The 18929-nt window shown below is 40.9% G+C and overlaps 1 protein-coding gene across 7 annotated transcripts in view; it reads right to left on the reverse strand.

The window, feature by feature from the left end:
- Positions 1-18929, reverse strand: part of c2cd3 (C2 domain containing 3 centriole elongation regulator) — a 187502-nt gene that overhangs the window by 45878 nt on the left and 122695 nt on the right. For all 7 annotated transcript variants that reach the window (XM_069891824.1, XM_069891821.1, XM_069891820.1 and 4 more), the window contains 3 exons: positions 17209-17544; positions 4964-5102; positions 926-990 (listed from right to left, as the gene is read on the reverse strand). In XM_069891824.1, coding sequence (XP_069747925.1) covers positions 926-990; positions 4964-5102; positions 17209-17544 — 540 coding nt within the window. The remainder of the gene's footprint in view (positions 1-925; positions 991-4963; positions 5103-17208; positions 17545-18929) is intronic.

Below are 18929 nucleotides of genomic sequence, written 5' to 3' on the forward strand. Positions count from 1 at the left end.
GGGTGGGGAGCTGGAGGGTGGAAGGCATGGGTGACAGATAGAAAAGAGAAAGAAAGGAGTCAGAAGCATGAGGGAAAGTGATGGGGTGGGGAAAGAAAGAAAGGAGGGGTAAACAGGGGAGGGGGGGATTACTTTAAATTGAAGGTCAATGTTTGTTGGACAGCCAAGATAAAATACCAGGTGTTGTTTCTCCAATTTATATGTGGCCTCAACCTGGTAATACAAGGCCATTTACAGACATGTCAATGTGGGATGAAGTGGGAGGAAACTGGGAGGTCCTTACTGTTGCAGCAGACACAGCGAAGGTGTTCAACACCAGTTCCCCACCCCCTTTCCATCTTTTCTCCATCAGCTGGCCAATTTGAACTCGATAGTGCAAATAAAATATTTTTTGCTGCAATTTCCATTGAGTCAATGATTAGGAGAGATTGTTTTTTTTTCTCCCCAGAACCAAGACAAGTCATCTGCACCACTCCAGTTCAACTCTTATGGGGATCACTTGACTTAACATGATAGAAACTGTACTTTCTCCTGTGTCCTCTTACCAAGACCTTTTTTTTTCAAAGAGCATTGTTTCTTCTCATATTTTGATGAGTTTTTAAAAAATTACTTTTATTGAACTATTTTTATTTTCACCCTTTGATCTTTTTATTACCAGATTCTTTCCCCCAGCATGTGCACATACTGGATCCACCAATTGAATTCACTATTAAGCAGCATTTGACAAACATTCTTGCCTTCGATGCACTTCAATAACTGGTTAAATACCTCAAAGCAACATGGTCTACTATTGATTTTTAGCTTAGTTTCTATCTTGCATCATTTTCTCAGTAACCATCTCTTTAGAAAGAGTCTCTTTAGAAAGGTATTCAGTTGGACCAACAGCCAAATTAGATTTAAAAAAACATATCTATTTAGCATTTACCTGCTTTAAGCCACACTTTGAAAACTAGCGTTTGCTGTGGATCCAACAACAACTCATTAGGCAGCCTGCAATTAGAGAAACAAAATCCATGTGAAGAACAAAATGCATCTTCTGTGGGATCTACTTGTTTTCAAATTCACACTCCTTTTACATTTAAGGACTTATCTTGATGTTCTTTTAGTTTTTGAATTGAAGCAGCTTCCTTTGCTCTGGAAGTCAACAAGGCAAACAACATGTGAAATTTCTCATTGAAGAGAACACTATAGATTGAAACAGTACAAGCATATCTCTGAAGCAAAAAAAAAATCAAACTTCTATAGGTGACCTCTACCTTCACATTATCTATTTAGAATCACTTTAATCGCATGTGAATTGTTTGATTACAAATTTAAAACTACGGAGCACAGGGACAAATAAAGGAAGAGTGTCTTTGTCCCAAACATTGTGGAGAGCAGTGTATATGTATTCATTTGGTGGCTTTAATGAGGTAAAGCATTCCAAAATGCTTAGAGAAACATTAGCACATAAAATGTGGCTTTCAACCAACAAGCTTCCCAGATCTGTAAAACAAGCCAACACAAAATAAACATAATTAAAATCCCATCCATCTCCTATTCTTGCCCCAACTTCACACCAACTTAGCTTGTTTTCTTTTTCCTAATTCTGATAAAGGGTCTATAACTGAAACATTAATTCTATTTTTCTCTCTCCACTGATGTTGCCTGACCTGCTATCCATTTTCCATTTTTATTTCAGGAGCATGGAGGATTGTTAATTTTACTTGCATACTTGCAGAATATGAAGGAATTGCTTTAAAGTCTCATTGACATTCTAAAAGAGAAAATTCGGGTTAAAGGTTCGATTGCAGACTCCGAATCCTGCTGGAACTAACAATTTCTGAGAATTAACTTCATTAAGATTTTCCACTTTACAGGAAGAAGTGAATCTGTTGCATTGTTCAAGTGAATTGGCGTGGACTTGAAGGGCCAACATGGCCTGTTTCCACGGCATAAACAATTATATGGTTATATGGTTAAGGATACATTTTAAATGCAAGTAGGTTATAAACATATATGAAAGTAAATTTTAGAAGGACACGTAGATTCAATAGGCAGGACCAGAAAGAGTGTTGATGTGAAATAAACCTGAAAATGGCAACATCAATGGAGGTAATAAATAGTGAAGAAGCCACGTGTACAAGCAACTTCATAGATTGAATCACTGAGCACAAGAGCTGCAGTTCTACATTACATTGGTTAGACAGGTCTTGGTATATTGTGTACCGTTCTCATCACACCATAGGAAGGATGTGCACAAAGAGTTATGTTGCATTGAAACAGCCCACATGGATGAAAAAGATTCAGAGTAAAGGGGAAGTGATTTAGAGGGGAATCTGTGGGGTGACCTCTGTCCTCCAGATATGTGGGGACACTGAAGGAAACTAGAGGTCAATATTAATACCCTCTGAATGAAGGGTGCCCAGATGGAAAAAGAGATGTTTTTCCTCCAAATTGCATGTGGTCTCAATACGGCAGCATTTTAGACTATAGACAGAGTGTTGCCAAGGGAATGGTGTGAGGAATTGAAATGGGGTGCCACAGGGAGATCCCCATTATTGCGGTGGACAGAGTGAAGGGGCTCAACGAAGCGATCTTGCAGTGTGTCCAGTCTCTCCAACATTGAGAAAGCCAAAATGGGAGCACCAGTTAAAGGTAAAGGTTCCATTATTGTCCTGTAATACTACATTTAGAATGTGACATACATGAAATTCTTTAACTTTTGTCTACCGTAGGGCAGACAGAGAGGGCACCACTTTGTCCAGCGCCGCACACAGAAAATCACAGCACCTGGTGTTCCCAGGCGGTCTCCCCTCCAAGTACTGACCAGTCCTGAGCCTGTTGAGCTTCTGAGATCGGACCACCTAGGAACACCAGATGTCGCATATGATACTGTAGATGACTCCTGCAGATTCACAAGTGTTTCTTCACTTGGAAGGACAATTTGGGGCCCCAAAGTGTGGTGCGGGAGGAGATGTGTAACATTTCTAATGATCATAGGGGTAGGTACCAAGTGGGTGATTGGTGGGAAGGGAGGAGTGGACAAGAGAGTCACGGAGGAGGCGGGCCCACTGAAAGGAAGAGAGGGGATGAGGTGTCTGGTGGTGGGGCAGGTGTGCAGGTATTGGAGGATATGCAGGTGAGGGCCAAGTTGATAGTAGTAAGGGAAGGCATGTTGTTTGAAGAATGGGCCACCCATTTCAATTCTCTGCCCCATTCCCATGCCACTCCCTCTTCCGTAGGCAAAAAAGCATAAACAAGAATGAGAGACATATCAGAATGGAAATGGAAAATAGAAAATGCTACCAAGATGAAAACGAGTATAGAAATAGACCAAATAGGGTTATATTTCTGAAAATAACCAAGGATTGAAATGGCTAGCACAAAAAATTTGCGATAGCTGTTGAAAACCGCTCTTACCAAAATTTACATGAAAATATTACCTGAACTGCCTGCCAAATTAGGGAAAGTGGTGGAATGACCGAAGAGAGTGAGGAACTAGAGCTAAGTATTGTCAGCATAGATGTGGCTCAGAAAAACAACCAATATACTGAAAGATACAAATACACATTCAGATATGTACAAATGTTACTTATGTAGTATATATATATATATATATATATATATATATATATAAATTTATATAAATATATATCTATATCTATATAGATATATCAAATATTGTTAATAGCATCTCGGAGGGTTTGTATGAGCAGTTCATCAGTCTCACTGCCCATGGGAAGAAGTTGTTCTCTCAGCATGGTAGTTCTGGCACAGATACTCCTGTATTTCTTTCCCTACGTGAGTAGCCGGAAGATGATGCGTGTGGATGATAGGGGTCCTCAATGATTTTATGAGTTCTCTTCAAACAATGATCCTGGTAGATCATGTAGACCAGTGGTTCTCAACCTTTCTCTTTCCACTTACATACCACTTTAAGTAATGCCTATGCCATTAGTGCTCTGTGATTAATAAGGGATTGCTTAAGGTGGTATGTGATTGGGAATGGGAAGGGAAGGTTGAGAATCACTGCTTTAGACCCAATTTGTTACTGAAATATTTTGCTTGAAAAAAATTGTCATTGGCCCATTTCCTTTGGAGTTATGAAACTGTGAACATAACGAGTCGATTAGGTTTGATTAAAACAATGGCTTTCAAACTTTGCCTTTCCACCCACATACCATCTTAATCAATCCCTTATTAATCACAGAGAACCAATGGCACAAGGAATACTTAATGTGGGATGTGAGTGGAAAGAAAAAGGTTGAGAACCACTCATATAGACGGTGGGTGGTGGAATGCTGTATGACCTGCTGAGTTCCTCCAGCATTTTTATTTTTGTTTTTTTCCTGGTATACTTTGTAGTAGTTAACAAGGTGGACTACTCCTAAAATGTACTTTCTCTTTGTACCTTGGTACATGTGACAATAAACTTGCAAAGGAAGCCATACAGCTCATCAAGTCAATGCAGACTCTCAGCAATCCTATTCCAACATTCGCTTCTCTGTAATTTATTCTCTCTCATGCCCATTCCACATTCTTCACATCAGACTCCCATGCCAGAGATAATTTAAAGTAGCTAATTAACCTAACAAGCAGCAATTCTTTGTTGTGTGGGAGCAAATTGGGGAAACTCGTGCACTCAAGGGAAAGGATGGAATCTCCATGTAGATGGCACCAGAGGTCAGGACTGTACCTAGGTAGCTGGAGCTCTGAGATAGCTGCACAACTTGGAGCAATACTATGTTAAGTGATAGCATATTGTTGAGTAATATGACAGAGGATAGTGGATAGATCCTCAGATGATTCTAAAAATAAAATTGCAAAGAGAAACATGACAGGTTGTTCCTTGGTATGGCTGGAACCAGGCTTCATTCTGAGGGTAATCAATTTTATCTTCAGGTTTTTTGCAGTTCATTAGGGTGCTGACTCAATTCCTGAATAAAGGTTGATGTGGTTATTTAATTTATTTAATTCTTACCTTGTTTGCTGCTGATGTTCCCAAATAGGACTGTATGTATTTTCTATCAGTGGAGTTCTTACAGGAATGGGTCTGTTTGACGCAGAATATGATACATAACAACTTGGTTTAACTCCAGTTTCGTTTGTCAAGGGACATCCTTCAAAAAAAGTTATCAGATAGTTAGTCGTGACATTAAAAAAAAACTATCACAACTTTTAAAAAGTAAACACCAACCAATAATGCACAATAAACACAAATTTGTTCTTATTTTTGTATCCAATGACCACACCGAAATCAGCTGAGTTGAGAGAGGCCAGTGATTAAGTACAGCATTATTCAGTAAAACACTATTACACAAATCACATTTAATTCACACCTTCATAAGATTAACAAAATTATTCAAAGTCAATCTGGTGATCTCCATAATATGAAACAAAGACACTTTTTTTTCCTTTATTTGCCCGTGCTCCACAATTTTATTCAAGGTTATCTGTATACATTTTGGTTCCAGGGTACCATGTTTGGGACATTTGGCTGCACAGGTGTTTGTGAGTACTCAAGGATGTTTAATTGCTTCATTGGTGCAGGTATAAGAGAGCTGGGCCTGCCACTAAGCTTTTGTTCACCTTTGCTATCTACAGTTGCCATTTTTTAACGTGAAGACCAAAGTTGTGCCAATACAAGTCAAATAAGCCATTATAAGGCTGAAAAACAAGAATAAAACAGTAAGAGACATCGCCCAAACCTTAGGATTGCCAAAATCAATAGTTTGGAACATCATTAAGAAGAAAGAGTGTACTGGTGAACTCGGTAATTGCAAAGGGACTGGTATTCCAAGGAAGACCTCCATTGCTGATAACAGAAGAGTTCTCGTCATAATGAAGAAAAATCTCCAAATGCCTGTCCGACAGATCAAAAGCGAGTGCAGTCACTCAAACCAAGGAAAAGGTGCTTGGAAAGCCAAAGGACTGAAAGTGAACAAGTTACCTGGACCGGATGAACTTCACTCCAGGGTTTTGAAAGGCATAGCTAAAGAGATTATGAAAACATTATTGTGATTTTTCAAGAATTGCTAGACTTAGGAATGGTTCCAAAGAACTGCAAAATTGCAAATGTCAGCCACTCTTAAAAAAGAGAGAGGAAAAAAGACAGAAAGTTATAGGCCGGTTACACCAACTTCAGATTCTAGAGTGCATTATTGAGAATCAGGTTTTGGGGTACTTGAAAACACAGGATAAAATAGGCCAATAACAAAAGTGCCAGAAAAACTCGTCAGATCACAAGGTGATCAACGTTTCAGGCATGAGGGATTCTCAACAACCATTAATTGCTTTTTAATTTCTATTGATGCTACGTAATCTGCCGAGTTTCTCCAGTGTTTTTGTGTATTGCACTAAACATCAGCATCTGTAGATTTTCTTGTTTAACTCTGATAAAATAGGCTGGAATCAGCATAATTTCTTTCAGGCAAGATCTTAACCAGAGGATCTTGGATTTTCAGAAGCCCTTTGAACAGGTGCCACATGCGAGGCTGCTAAATAAGATAGGAATGCATGGTATTACGGAAAAGGTACTCAGTAGAGCAGACTTGATGGGCCAAATGGATAAATTCTGCTCTTACATCTTATGGTCTATGACAAATCCTCTGTATTGGCACTGCTTCCTGCACTCATGTAGAACTTGTAAATTTTATAAACTTTATCACTAACTTCCACTACACTGTCAATTTACTTGGACAATTTCTGACCCTTCTTAGGAGAAAAGCTATCTACTCGCATTTACTACAAATTCACTGATGTCACAGCTACCCAACTACATCTCTTCCCACTCTTTCTCCCAGTTCCTCATTGACTCTCAACAATGGGATTTTCCATTCCAGGGCATCTGAAACATCGTCCCTTGTCAGGGAATCCAACTTCCACCTTACTGTGGTCAACATAGCCATCTCCTGCAATTCTTCTGTTTCGTGGAGTTCCACTTTCACCTTTCCCCTCTCACCAACTCTACATCTCTCAAGATGTCTATGCCATAGTATTCCTTGTCTTTTGTTCATCCCAAAATTTAATCATTCCTCTAACAGATGCTGTACCTTTAATTGCTAAGGTCCTGTTATCTTTTCAACTCCCTTTCTCAAATCCTTTGTGGTGTTGCTCAGAAATTACTACTTTACCAAGCCTTTAGTCCGCTATCCAAAATCCTCCTCTGAACCTCAGCACCTTTTTTCTTTGTTGGATAATACCTATTTGAAGCTCTTTAGAAAAGTTTTGCCGTGTTAACATGAATTGACATTATTATTGTTGGTATTGGATAGTTTGAAGGCACACATTACCTACCACCATACAAGGCTTCAACTGGACAATGTGGCCGCCTATTAAATGCTCTCTGAAAAGACCTTATAAACTTTTCAGCTGTACAGAATCATTGCCATAAACTGAAAGAATAGAACTGGATGGACAACTCAGCTATGACATTGGATTTAGACAAGACAGCTATCTCAATTGACCCTGGACAGATATTGTCATACACATCTCATGACTTAAGCTAAAATTGGAAGAGTTATGCTACAGACTAGTTACCCATGGTTTCTTAGTTGCTTGCTGAGGCATTAGTGGGAACCACAGATTCTTCCAAAAATGGATTGGGCAGCTGCCTACCAGGCAGAAATTTGTTATTTTGCAAAATGAGCCACTCCTTCCATTATTTACAGAAGTCCATTGTGTATTCCTGGCTCTCAATACGTTCCCCAGTGCTTTATCTCTAACTTTGTATGGTTGGGGCAAAAGAGTGGGAATATTGTATTTTTCCAAGAAAATCTTATGAAAACAGCCTTGAAATGTTTGCCCTGTCTGCCTGCTAATCTGTTCCCATGACAAAGAAGTAAAAACACAATTTGGAGAAATTCAGTTGGTCCAACAGTGTACTTTGTATAGCAAAGATAAAGATTTATAACCAACGGTTTGGCCAGAGGCTTTCATCCAGATAAGGGCCGTCACGTTTGACCAGCTAAGTTTCTCCAGCATTGTGTTTTTACTTTAACCACATTTGCCGCAAACTCTCATTTTACTTCGGTTTCAGAAGTTGTGGTGCTGGGCATGTAAACCTCATGGGATTTTCTTCACACGACCTAAAAAAAATTAGTATGTTGGATATTACCGTTGGTTCATTTATCCCTAGTGAACTTAGACGATTTTGCAGAGACAAAAATAATGGATTTTTTTTCAGTACCTTAAGATGCCTGCTATGCGTAATCCAGGTCTAGGAAGCATGTAGGATCACTATGACCATGAGTTGAGTGCTTCATTTGGAAACTTGATCTTTTTCTCAATCAACCAAAGCCTGCGCTTGCACACCAAAGGGGATAGTGAATTTCACCACAAAGCAGAACATCCCCCTCCTGCATCATAGTCTCCTCGGATGGTACAGGATCTTTGTCTTGCAGTTGCTGAGTGCAAAGCTCATCTTCTCTTGACCAAATGTATCAAGGATGGCCTGGAGCTAGGCTTCTCATTATAAAGAAGCACAAGCAGCATCTGCATTCTGGCCGGTTGCATCACTGTCCTGGTAAGGAGGTGCCAACACTCAGGACAAGGAAAATCTCCAGAGGATTGTTAACTCGGCGTGTAACATCACCGGCACCACTCTTCATTCCATCCAGGACATCTACAAGAGGCACTGTGCAAGAAAGCAGCCTCTAACCTCAAAGACCCCCATCACCCAGGCCATGCCCTCTTCACTCCGCTACCACTCAGTGGCATAAGGACAGCTTCTTATTTATGAATGAACTATGAACCACAGACACCATCTTACTTTGTCTTTTTCTTGCACTATTTTTATTTATTTTGTCAGATGGTTTTAAAGAAATGTCTACACTGTGATGCTGCCATAAAACAATGAATTTCGTGACATGTTCACAATAATAAATTCCAATTCGTACTGCAACTCAACTACTAAACTTTAAGCAACTTTGGAGTTTGAGAGTTTGACACTAGTCTTCACTTAGAATGATTCTAATGTAAATTCACTGGGTAATGTCTCAGTTTGCACACCAGTATGGTAAAAATTTCTGTGGCAATTGAATTTGTGAAGGTTGTTCCCCATCCTGATTGTACATCAATAGGCTTTGGCAAGATCAAAAAAGCCTCAATTTGGCACTGTTGTGTAATCAAGACGTCAATTGCGCTTCTGGATAAACAAAATCCATACTGTGATTCAATAAACACTCTCTGGGCATGGGGATAACTGTGCAGAGGACAGCAGTAAGACCTCATTGTAGTTACAACAGTCAGATCAAAGTACCAGGATTTATCGACAGCAAGCAGATGGCAGCAATTCCAGTAGCTGTCCATCACCATTTTCAAGGTCAGTCATGCAGTGAAGAAACAAAGAAACAGGCTCTTCAGCATCCACCCTGTATCCATGCCAACCATTAAGTATTCATTTATACTAATCCCATTAATCAACACTTGGTTTGTAACGTTCATTAACTCCAATACCCGTTTAATGTTAAAAATGAAATTGCACTATAGTTTGCTTCGGAAAGAAATACTAGAGGATGAGAAATAATGTAAATTTCACACAAAAATACACAATTTATCCACTTCCATACAATTATAATCTAAAATTGAAGTGTCCCTTTTAAATGATCACATTCCCACAGTATAAAAGGATTGGTTTCACAAAGAACAAAATACATTTGTTTTCTGCTTTTGTACCCAAACATAAAAGCAGATTCAGATCTTTGCCAAAAATACCAGCCTGTCTTTACCTATAATAGATTGGCATAAGGATCTTCAATAAACCTTTCAAGTGTGACAAACCCCAATTTGAATTCAAATCAAATGTTGGTCTGGTGGGCATCAGCCCTATAGATGTTTATAAATGGAAGTAGCACATAAACCAGTGATTTATAAATTGTCCTATAATTAGTCTTCAATATATTTATAGGAAACTAGCATTTGAAATGCTAATTTATTTTCTCTTGAAACCATATTTCAAAGTAATTGAGGTATGAAAAACACAAAGTTTTTTTAGCTGAGAATATCAGAAATAAAGCATTAAGCTGTGAGTTAGCAGGTAAAACATATTAAATATTTAAATTTTTAAAAATTAAATTTAGAAATACAGCATGGTAACAGGCTATTTTTGCCCCATGCTGCAATTGACATTTATAAAGGTGGGAGGAAACTGGAGCACCCGGAGGAAAACCATGCAGACTTGGGGAGAACATACAAACTCCTTACAGACAGCATGAATTTCGAACCCCGGTCCCAACTGCTGGGACTATAACAGTGTTGCGCTAACTGCTACACTGACCATGCCGACCATAAAGGTTAACAAAAGATTCTAGAATGCATGCAAACATATGCACAAGGCTTAACAAAAGGCTCTAGAATGCAAACACATGCAACACCCAACTGAACCAAGGCTCTTGTACTAGATCTATAATTGATGAAATATTGCAGAAATGAAGTTCCCTGAAACTGACCTAAATGGAGTTGAAAGGTGCTTATGGGTAATTCTGCCAGTAAAACAAATTACTTACATGTGAATTGAATATATAACTCTACCCTATATAGTAAAATCCTCGGTATCTAGAATTCAAGCAATCGGCAAAAAGATCACAGAAAATAAATAGGTAAAAAATATGTAAGTTTAAAATTGGCACCCCTTAGCATTTAGTTCGCCAATCCATGCAAAATGCAATCTAAAGCGACCAGGAAATTCACTTATCCTGCATTGTTCAATCCCTACAGGTGCCAGATACCAAGGGTTTTACTGTAATTATAACAATAATTACCTTATAAACTACCTTCCATGGCTTCTTTTTTAAAAAAGAGTCCCTTGTTGAAGATCATAAAAATGTCAATATTCATACATAACCCAGTATAAATTAAAGAAAAAAAATCAGAACACAGGAGAAATGAACAAATATTAAAGTAAACAGTTTACAATGCAGCCAAAATTTCCAACAAAGCACTTGCATTTATTTCTGGAAGGATAGAATTTATAAGTATTGGTGCTAAACTTTAAATAGGACTCTGGTCAGGTGATACTGAGAGAATTATACAGTTTTGGTCTTTTTACAGAGTAGAGAAAAAATACAAAACAAACTTTAAAAGGACCAGAAATGGAAGATTACAGCTCACGCTTTGGTAGAAAAGGTTAGATATCGTTAGAAACGTGGAACAAGTTTTTTGTATTTATACTCAGAGAACCTGGGTGTAGGGTAGTATTTGAGAGACTTCTAGACCAGTTATTCTCAATCTTTTATTGCCATGGTTCCCTTAGGATTCTGCTCAATGTTTAAGGGCCCCCTTCTCTGTGAAGCAGTCAAGTTTTGATCTCTTCTGTCCTTCCTACCGACTACATAAAAAAAATGTGTTTTGCGAGGTGAAAAGAAAACAAGGCTTTTCCTTAAATGCACTGTGCCCCCAGTGGGGGCCGTAGGGGCCCTGTTGAGAAATATGGAGGGAATAAAGGGATATGCATCACGTGCAAGCTACAGAGTTTGAGTTTCATTTGAAATCATGTTTATCCAGACATCACAGGCTGTAGGACCTGTTCCAACATTACACTGTCCTATGAGGTTTGAAAAAGGGAAGACTTCCAAGGTGACTTGATAAATATCTCAAAAAATTTTAAATGAGTTGGTTAGGCTTGGCATGCACAAAAAATCCTTCCCATTATAAAAATGCAAAACAAAGTGCACAAATAGAAAGTACCATTAGAATCAAGATGTGAATAAAATTTGAACCTGATAGCACAGAAATGCTGCGAGACAAATAGCTTAAATTCTTTCAATACAAAAATAACCATTTAAGATAAAGTAAAAGATATGATGAAAAACTGTGAGGCAGATTTAATGTCCCAGGTTGAGCACAAAGGCCTACAAGAATTCCTAGGAATGATTTTAAAAATTTGGATAAATGAGGATATCCAAAACAAATCAGAAATCCTCATTTATCCGAAATTTTTTCAGAGCTGAAATGAACTCATGGGTTGAAAAAAAAATCACACGACGTGAAATTAGAACAATTGTCCTTGTTTCAGGTAACTCCCTCCCTCTCTCTTTCCTTTTTTTTAACCTTCCCCCATTGACTTTTTTCTCCAATTCTCCCTCTCAAACTTCGTGCTACTGTCTTCCAGCTGCAAGCAGCCAGAAGAATCCCATATTTCAGTGTTGTCAAGGAGAGTGGCCTCCCGGGCAGGAGCAGGACCTCTGGCTCAGTGGCGTTTCCTCCCCTTCTCTACCTCCCTCCTCTCCCCTTCCTTCCCTCCTTGGCAGGATGGAGCTTCCGATGCCGAACCGTCCCCTCGGCCTACTACTGCACAAGCATACCGGACGGACTCCACAGGGGGTGTGTGTGTGCGCGTTAGGCTGAAGCGTGGATTCAGAGTCAGAACTCAGGAGCTCCAGTGACCAGGGAGGCAGGAGCCCACCAACTCACCAGTAAAGGTTCCACTGGCCCAGGAAGCCTCCCCAGAGATCAACGGCCGCAGTTGTTCGGTCTCAGTGATCAGCTGCAGTGGTTGGTCAGTGAACAGCCGCAGCAGATGGGAGGTCTCAGTGATTAGCCGCAGCCAGCATTTTTTTTGGTGAGAATTAAACATTATTTTAATGCTCAAAAAGCCTTCCCTTGCTGTTTGCTATTGTTTAAACACTGATAGAAGTGTTTTGGTGTTGCTACTGGCTGTTTTTAAAAAAAGACTAGTTGTCCAAAAAAAATGTTTATCTGACTTAGGCGCCGTCTCAACCATTCTGGATAATCAGAGTTGTATTATATTTGTAAAACCTACTGACTTCCAGAGTAGAGTTAGACTCTGCAACAATCCCAAACTCACCATCAAATCTGCAGACAAGGGTGGTACTGTTGCGGTGTGGCACACTGACCTCTACCTTGCCGAGGCCAGTCGATAGCAGTCAGACACCTCCTTCTATCGATCCCTACCACTACACATCAAGCTAACACCATCTCCAACCTCATCACCTCTGGTCTCCTCTACCCCCACAACGGCCACCAACCTCATTGCCTGCCACCCCTGGACTCTCCATTTATTCCTTCTACTCAACATACACAAACCCAACCATCTCAGTAGACCCATTGTTTCTACCTGTTCCTGTCCCACTGATCTAGTTTAATCTTACCTTGACTATCTTTTTTTCCCCTGGTCTGATTCCTTCCCACCTACATCTGCGACATCTCACATGCCCTCCATCTCCTCAATGACTTCAGATTCCCCAAACTGGACCACCTCACCTTCACGATGGATGTCCAATCCCTTTATACCTCCATCCCCCACACAGAAGATCTGAAAGCTCTTTGCTTTTTCCTGGACCAGAAGACTCAACCAGTCACCCTCTACTACCATCCTCCTTCACCTGGCAAAACTTGTCCTCACTTTAAATAACTTCTCTTTGAAGTCATCTCACTTCCTCTGAATTAAAGAAGTAGCTATGGGTACCCAAATGGGTCCCAACTACACCTGTCTGTTGTGGGCTTTGTGGAGCAATTCATGCTACAAGCCTACACAGGCAAGACACCACAACTCTTCCTCCGGCATATTGACGAATACATCGGAGCTGCCTCATGCACCCATGAATAGCTTGTCAACTTCATCCACTTCAAGACAAACTTCCAACCTGATCTGAAACACACCTGGTCCATCTCTGACAACATTCTCCCCTTCTTGGATCTTTATGTCTCCATCTTGGGAGACAAGCTTTCCACTGACATATACTACAAACCCTCTAACACTCACAACTACCTGGACTTCCTCACACCCTGTCCCCTGCAAGGATTCCATCCCCTTCTTTTAATTTCTCCATCTCCACTGCATCTATTCCCAAGATGAGGTCTTCCAGTCCTGATCTTCTGAAATGTCTGCCTTCTTCCACAAACATGGTTTCTCCTCTACCACTATCAACTCAGCCCTCACCCACATCTCATTCATTTCATGCTCATCTATCCTGGCCCCCTCCACCCCCAGATGCAACAAACATAGAATCCCTCTCATCCTAAACTACCACCCCACCAGCCACCGCATCCAACATATTCTCTGCTGGAATTTATGGTACTTGCTACAGGATCCCACCACCAGACACATTTTTCCTCCTCCACTCCCAGCCTTCCAATGGGACCACTCCCTCCATGATTCTCTTGTGAACACTTCCTTCCCCACCTACCATTCCTCTTAGGCATCTTCCCATGGCTTCAGGAGGTGCAACACTTATGTCCACACCTCCTGCATCATCACGGTCCAGGGCCCCAAACAGGTTTTTTTAAATGAAGCAACATTTCACCTGTACATCCACAGGACTGATTTACTCCTCCCTTTGTGGCCTTCTCTTCATCAGAGAGACCAGTTGCAGATTTGGGGATTGCATCACTCAGCACCTCTACTCCGTTTGCTAAAACTGAGACCTCCTAGTAGCCAACCATTTTAATTCTGAGTCACCCCCACTCCTACATTCACATGTCTGTCCTTGTGTATTATCCCACACTGACCATCTGCAGATTGGAGGAACACCCTATTTTCCATCTGGGCACTCTCCAGCCAGATGGCATTGACTCCTCTGCTTTCTGCTAAACTTGATCGCCTTTTCTTTCCCCTTCCCCTTTCAGTTCTCCCCTCCCTTCCCCCTCTACCCACCCAGCCATCCCTCCTCCCCCGATTGCTGATGTCCCCTCCCTCCCTTCTCCACCTATTAACTCCTGCCTCTCTCCGTCCCATCTTTTTGTTCGGATGCATGCTGATTTTGAGGGCTCAAGTCCGAAATGTCAGTGATGTATTTTTTACCTTGGCTACATATATTGTTTGACCTGCTGAGTTTCTCCAGCTTTTTGTATTTTTACTTCAACCACAGTGTATGCTGATTTTCGTGACTCTGCTTGATATAATCATGTTTTTTTTCTGGTATAGATAAACGCAATTTAAAATTAATGTTGCCCAGGCCGAGGTGCTTTCAGGTTAACAACTGGTAAGTTTGTGTAGAGACGATACTGGCACATTTTTCACGTTGTCAGATACATATCGCTAGAGAAGCAAATGTTGAATATTTGAAAAAAGTCACCACATGTGACCCTGAGCTATGACTTTAATTCTTCCTAACGCTCCACTCTGACTTCTCTCAATCTAAACCAGTAACGAAGCTCAATACAAACTGCTCATCTTCCAAACAGGTGATTTACAGGATTCATTACGAATTCAATAAGTTTAGCTAACCAGCCTTTCATAAACACACACATATATATTACATACATCTTTTGTCTCTTTGGCTTGGCTTCGCGGACGAAGATTTATGGAGGGGTAATGTCCACATCAGCTGCAGGCTCGTTTGTGGCTGACAAGTCCGACGCGGGACAGGCAGACACGGTTGCAGTGGTTGCAAGGGAAAATTGGTTGGTTGGGGTTGGGTGTTGGGTTTTTCCTCCTTTGCCTTTTGTTAGTGAGGTGGGCTCTGCGGTCTTCTTCCAAGGAGGTTGCTGCCCGCCGAACTGTGAGGCGCCAAGATGCACAGTTTGAGGCGAGATCAGCCCACTGGCGGTGGTCAATGTGGCAGGCACCAAGAGATTTCTTTAGGCAGTCCTTGTACCTCTTCTTTGGTGCGCCTCTGTCTCAGTGGCCAGTGGAGAACTCGCCATATAACACGACCTTGGGAAGGCGATGGTCCTCCATTCTGGAGACGTGACCTACCCAGCGCAGTTGGATCTTCAGCAGCGTGGATTCGATGCTGTCGGCCTCTGCCATCTCGAGTACTTCGATGTTGGTGATGAAGTCGCTCCAATGAATGTTGAGGATGGAGTGGAGACAACGCTGGTGGAAGCGTTCTAGGAGCCGTAGGTGATGCCGGTAGAGGACCCATGATTTGGAGCCGAACAGGAGTGTGGGTATGACAACGGCTCTGTATACGCTAATCTTTGTGAGGTTTTTCAGTTGGTTGTTTTTCCAGACTCTTTTGTGTAGTCTTCCAAAGGCATTATTTGCCTTGGCGAGTCTGTTGTCTATCTCGTTGTCGATCCTTGCATCCGATGAAATGGTGCAGCCGAGATAGGTAAACTGGTTGACCGTTTTGAGTTTTGTGTGCCCGTTGGAGATGTGGGGGGGCTGGTAGTCATGGTGGGGAGCTGGCTGATGGAGGACCTCAGTTTTCTTCAGGCTGACTTCCAGGCCACACATTTTGGGAGCTTCCGCCAAACAGGACGTCAAGCGCTGAAGAGCTGGCTCTGAATGGGCAACTAAAGCGGCATTGTCTATCAGATCTCTGCTACTTCTCATGAAGTCTGTTAACTCACATTTTTCTTTCTCGAGGCTGCATTCTCTGTATTACAAATGTACAGCAACTGCAATGTTTTGAATTTTTTCCCCTTTCTTCTATTCTTCATTTTCTCTAATCTTCTCCAGACAGGTTAGCTGTAACTAACAAGTCATCATCACCCTTTCTCAGCCAATAGTGCTAGAGATCATTCAAACTATCCCCTTTGTTTTCTCTACCATCACTCCTAAGCAGTAGTAATAAAGACAATATAATAGGTAGCCCCTTTCAAATTGTAGCACCTGGGTAGCCCTTCTGGAATTTGGGTGCGATTACTGGGGCAAAGGTGCTGGAAGCACCTTTCAAATCACAAGGATCTATCACCAACCCGGTGATTTAAGAGAGATCCCGCCCCTGCGATGACATGTCACGCACTTATCGGAAGTATTGCCGGATGTTCGGATGCTGGTTGCCCAGTGACGCAACATGCAAGCGCTGACATCACCAGAATAAGTAGGTTGGCGATTTTCCTTTTCAAATTGATGAGACCTAGGTAAGTTTAACTAGGTTCCCTGACTACCTCTGAGGTAGGTCAGGGTCCCAGTTGAATTCTGAATTTACACGGCAGTTTGAAAGGGCCTAGTGTAAGAGGGACTCCAGCCACCAAGGTTGATCCTGCAAACTACCGTCAACTATCATCCATTGTTAAGTACAGAATTTTGTACTTGGCAAACTCAACTGGTGATTGCTACTCATTTTGTTTTGTCCAAAAACGATTTCATTCCTTTCTTCCTGCACTAAAACAACTTTATGTAACAAAGCACCAAAATAAAAACAAATTATGCAAGAACTGCTGAACTTTAGATAGTGGTTAGCTCACTTCAAGCAAACTCACAATTACCTGAAAAATTAATCAATTACGTTCGGGGTGGAGAAAGTAAATAATTGTCAACAACAACCCAATATTAAGAAACATAGTTGCACTTCATAACAATAAAAAAAGTTATACCTTTCAAGCTTAGATGCATAGCTCTCTCCACTACAACATTCACTGCAAATGTGTTTGTCAAGTCTATCTCAAGAATCTCATTAGCTGATTTATTGCAATCTGTGGGTAATTCTTCCTCAATTTGCAGTTCTGTTACTTCTCCTTCTGCTTCAGTAATGAGTGGAACATCTTCCTTTGCACTGCATTCATAATCACAATCATCGTGGGTACAGCTTATTCTCTGAGAAGTATATTCAGTGTCAGAAGGTGGAAGATCATTCGGTACAAGGGTGATGTGAAATCTGAGAGCTGCACCTGATAGGTTAGAAGCACCTCGTTTAAAAACCGGATAAATGCCTGCAAAATAAAAATAACATTTGATGGAGAAACATTTTAATTTTTGAATTCATTTTGGATCTCTACCACATTAGAGAACCTCTCATTTTGAAAATTGGCAGCAACTTGCCTCCAGTATAGAAAATTATTTCCTGAATCCACAGAGATGTGAAGAAAAAGGAAAACCTAACCAAATAACAATTCAGATGGGTAGTTAAACAGCTGATGAAAAAGTGGATTGTCATAATAGAGTCATAGTCTTCGGTTATACGACAGAGACAGGTCCTTCCACCCAGCTTGCCCATGCCAAGCAAAATGTCTCACCAGACTGGGTTTGGGTTTATCCCTCTAAACCAGTGGTTTTCAAACTGCCCCCCTAAACTCACATTCCACCTTAAGCAATCCCTATACCATAAGTGCTGGCAGAAATATTTAAAATGTCCTTAGCCACGGATGCTGTGCCGAAGGATTTGTTGGGGGGGGGGGGGGTGGGGGGAGTAGCTTGCGCTATGTTTGAAAAAAGGTTCCAAAAGTAACCCTGGAAATTATTGGTCAGTGAGCCTGACATCAGTAGTAGGTAAATTAGTGGAAGGGATAGGGAACATGGCTTTGTGCGTGATAGGTCATGTTTAACTGTTCTTATAGAGTTTTTCGAGGAGGTTACCAGGAAAGTTGTTGAAGGAAAGGCTGTGGATGGACTTTAGAAAGGCCTTTGACAAGGTCCCACATGGGAGAATAGTCAGGAAAGTTCAAAAGCGAGATATTCAGGATGAAGTAGAGAACTGGATTCGACAATGGCTGGATGGGAAAAACCAGAGAGTAGTGGTGGATGATTGCTTCTCAAACTGGAGGCCTGAAACTAGTGGTATGCCTCAGGGATCGGTGCTGGGACTTTTGTTGTTTGTCATGGATATTCAATGAGATCTGTATGATAACAATGGTAAACTGGATCAGCAAGCTTGCAGATAATATTGGATGTGTTGTGGACTGAAAAGAAGATTTTCAAAGTTTGCAGAAGGCCAGCTGGAAAAGTGGGCTGAAAAATGGCAGATGGAATTGAATGCAGACAAGTGTGAGGTGTTGCATTTTGGAAGGACAAACCAAAAAAAAATATATACGATAAATGGTAGGGAATCCAGTAGAACAGAGGAATCTAGGAATATAGATATATACTTCCCTGAAAGTAGTGTCAAAGGGGAATAGGGTTGTAAAGAGAGCTTTTGGCACAATGAGCTTCATAAATCAAAGTAGTAACTATACTGTAGGAGTTGGGATATTATGGTAAAGCTGTAAAAGACATTGGTGAGGCCAAATTTGGAGTAATGCGTGCAGTTTTGGTTACCTAACTACAGGAAAGATATCAATAAGATAGGAAGAGTTCAGAGAAGATTTACTAGGATGTTGCC

This window comes from Narcine bancroftii, chromosome 7 (assembly GCF_036971445.1).
Source record: "Narcine bancroftii isolate sNarBan1 chromosome 7, sNarBan1.hap1, whole genome shotgun sequence".
NCBI lineage: Eukaryota > Metazoa > Chordata > Chondrichthyes > Torpediniformes > Narcinidae > Narcine > Narcine bancroftii.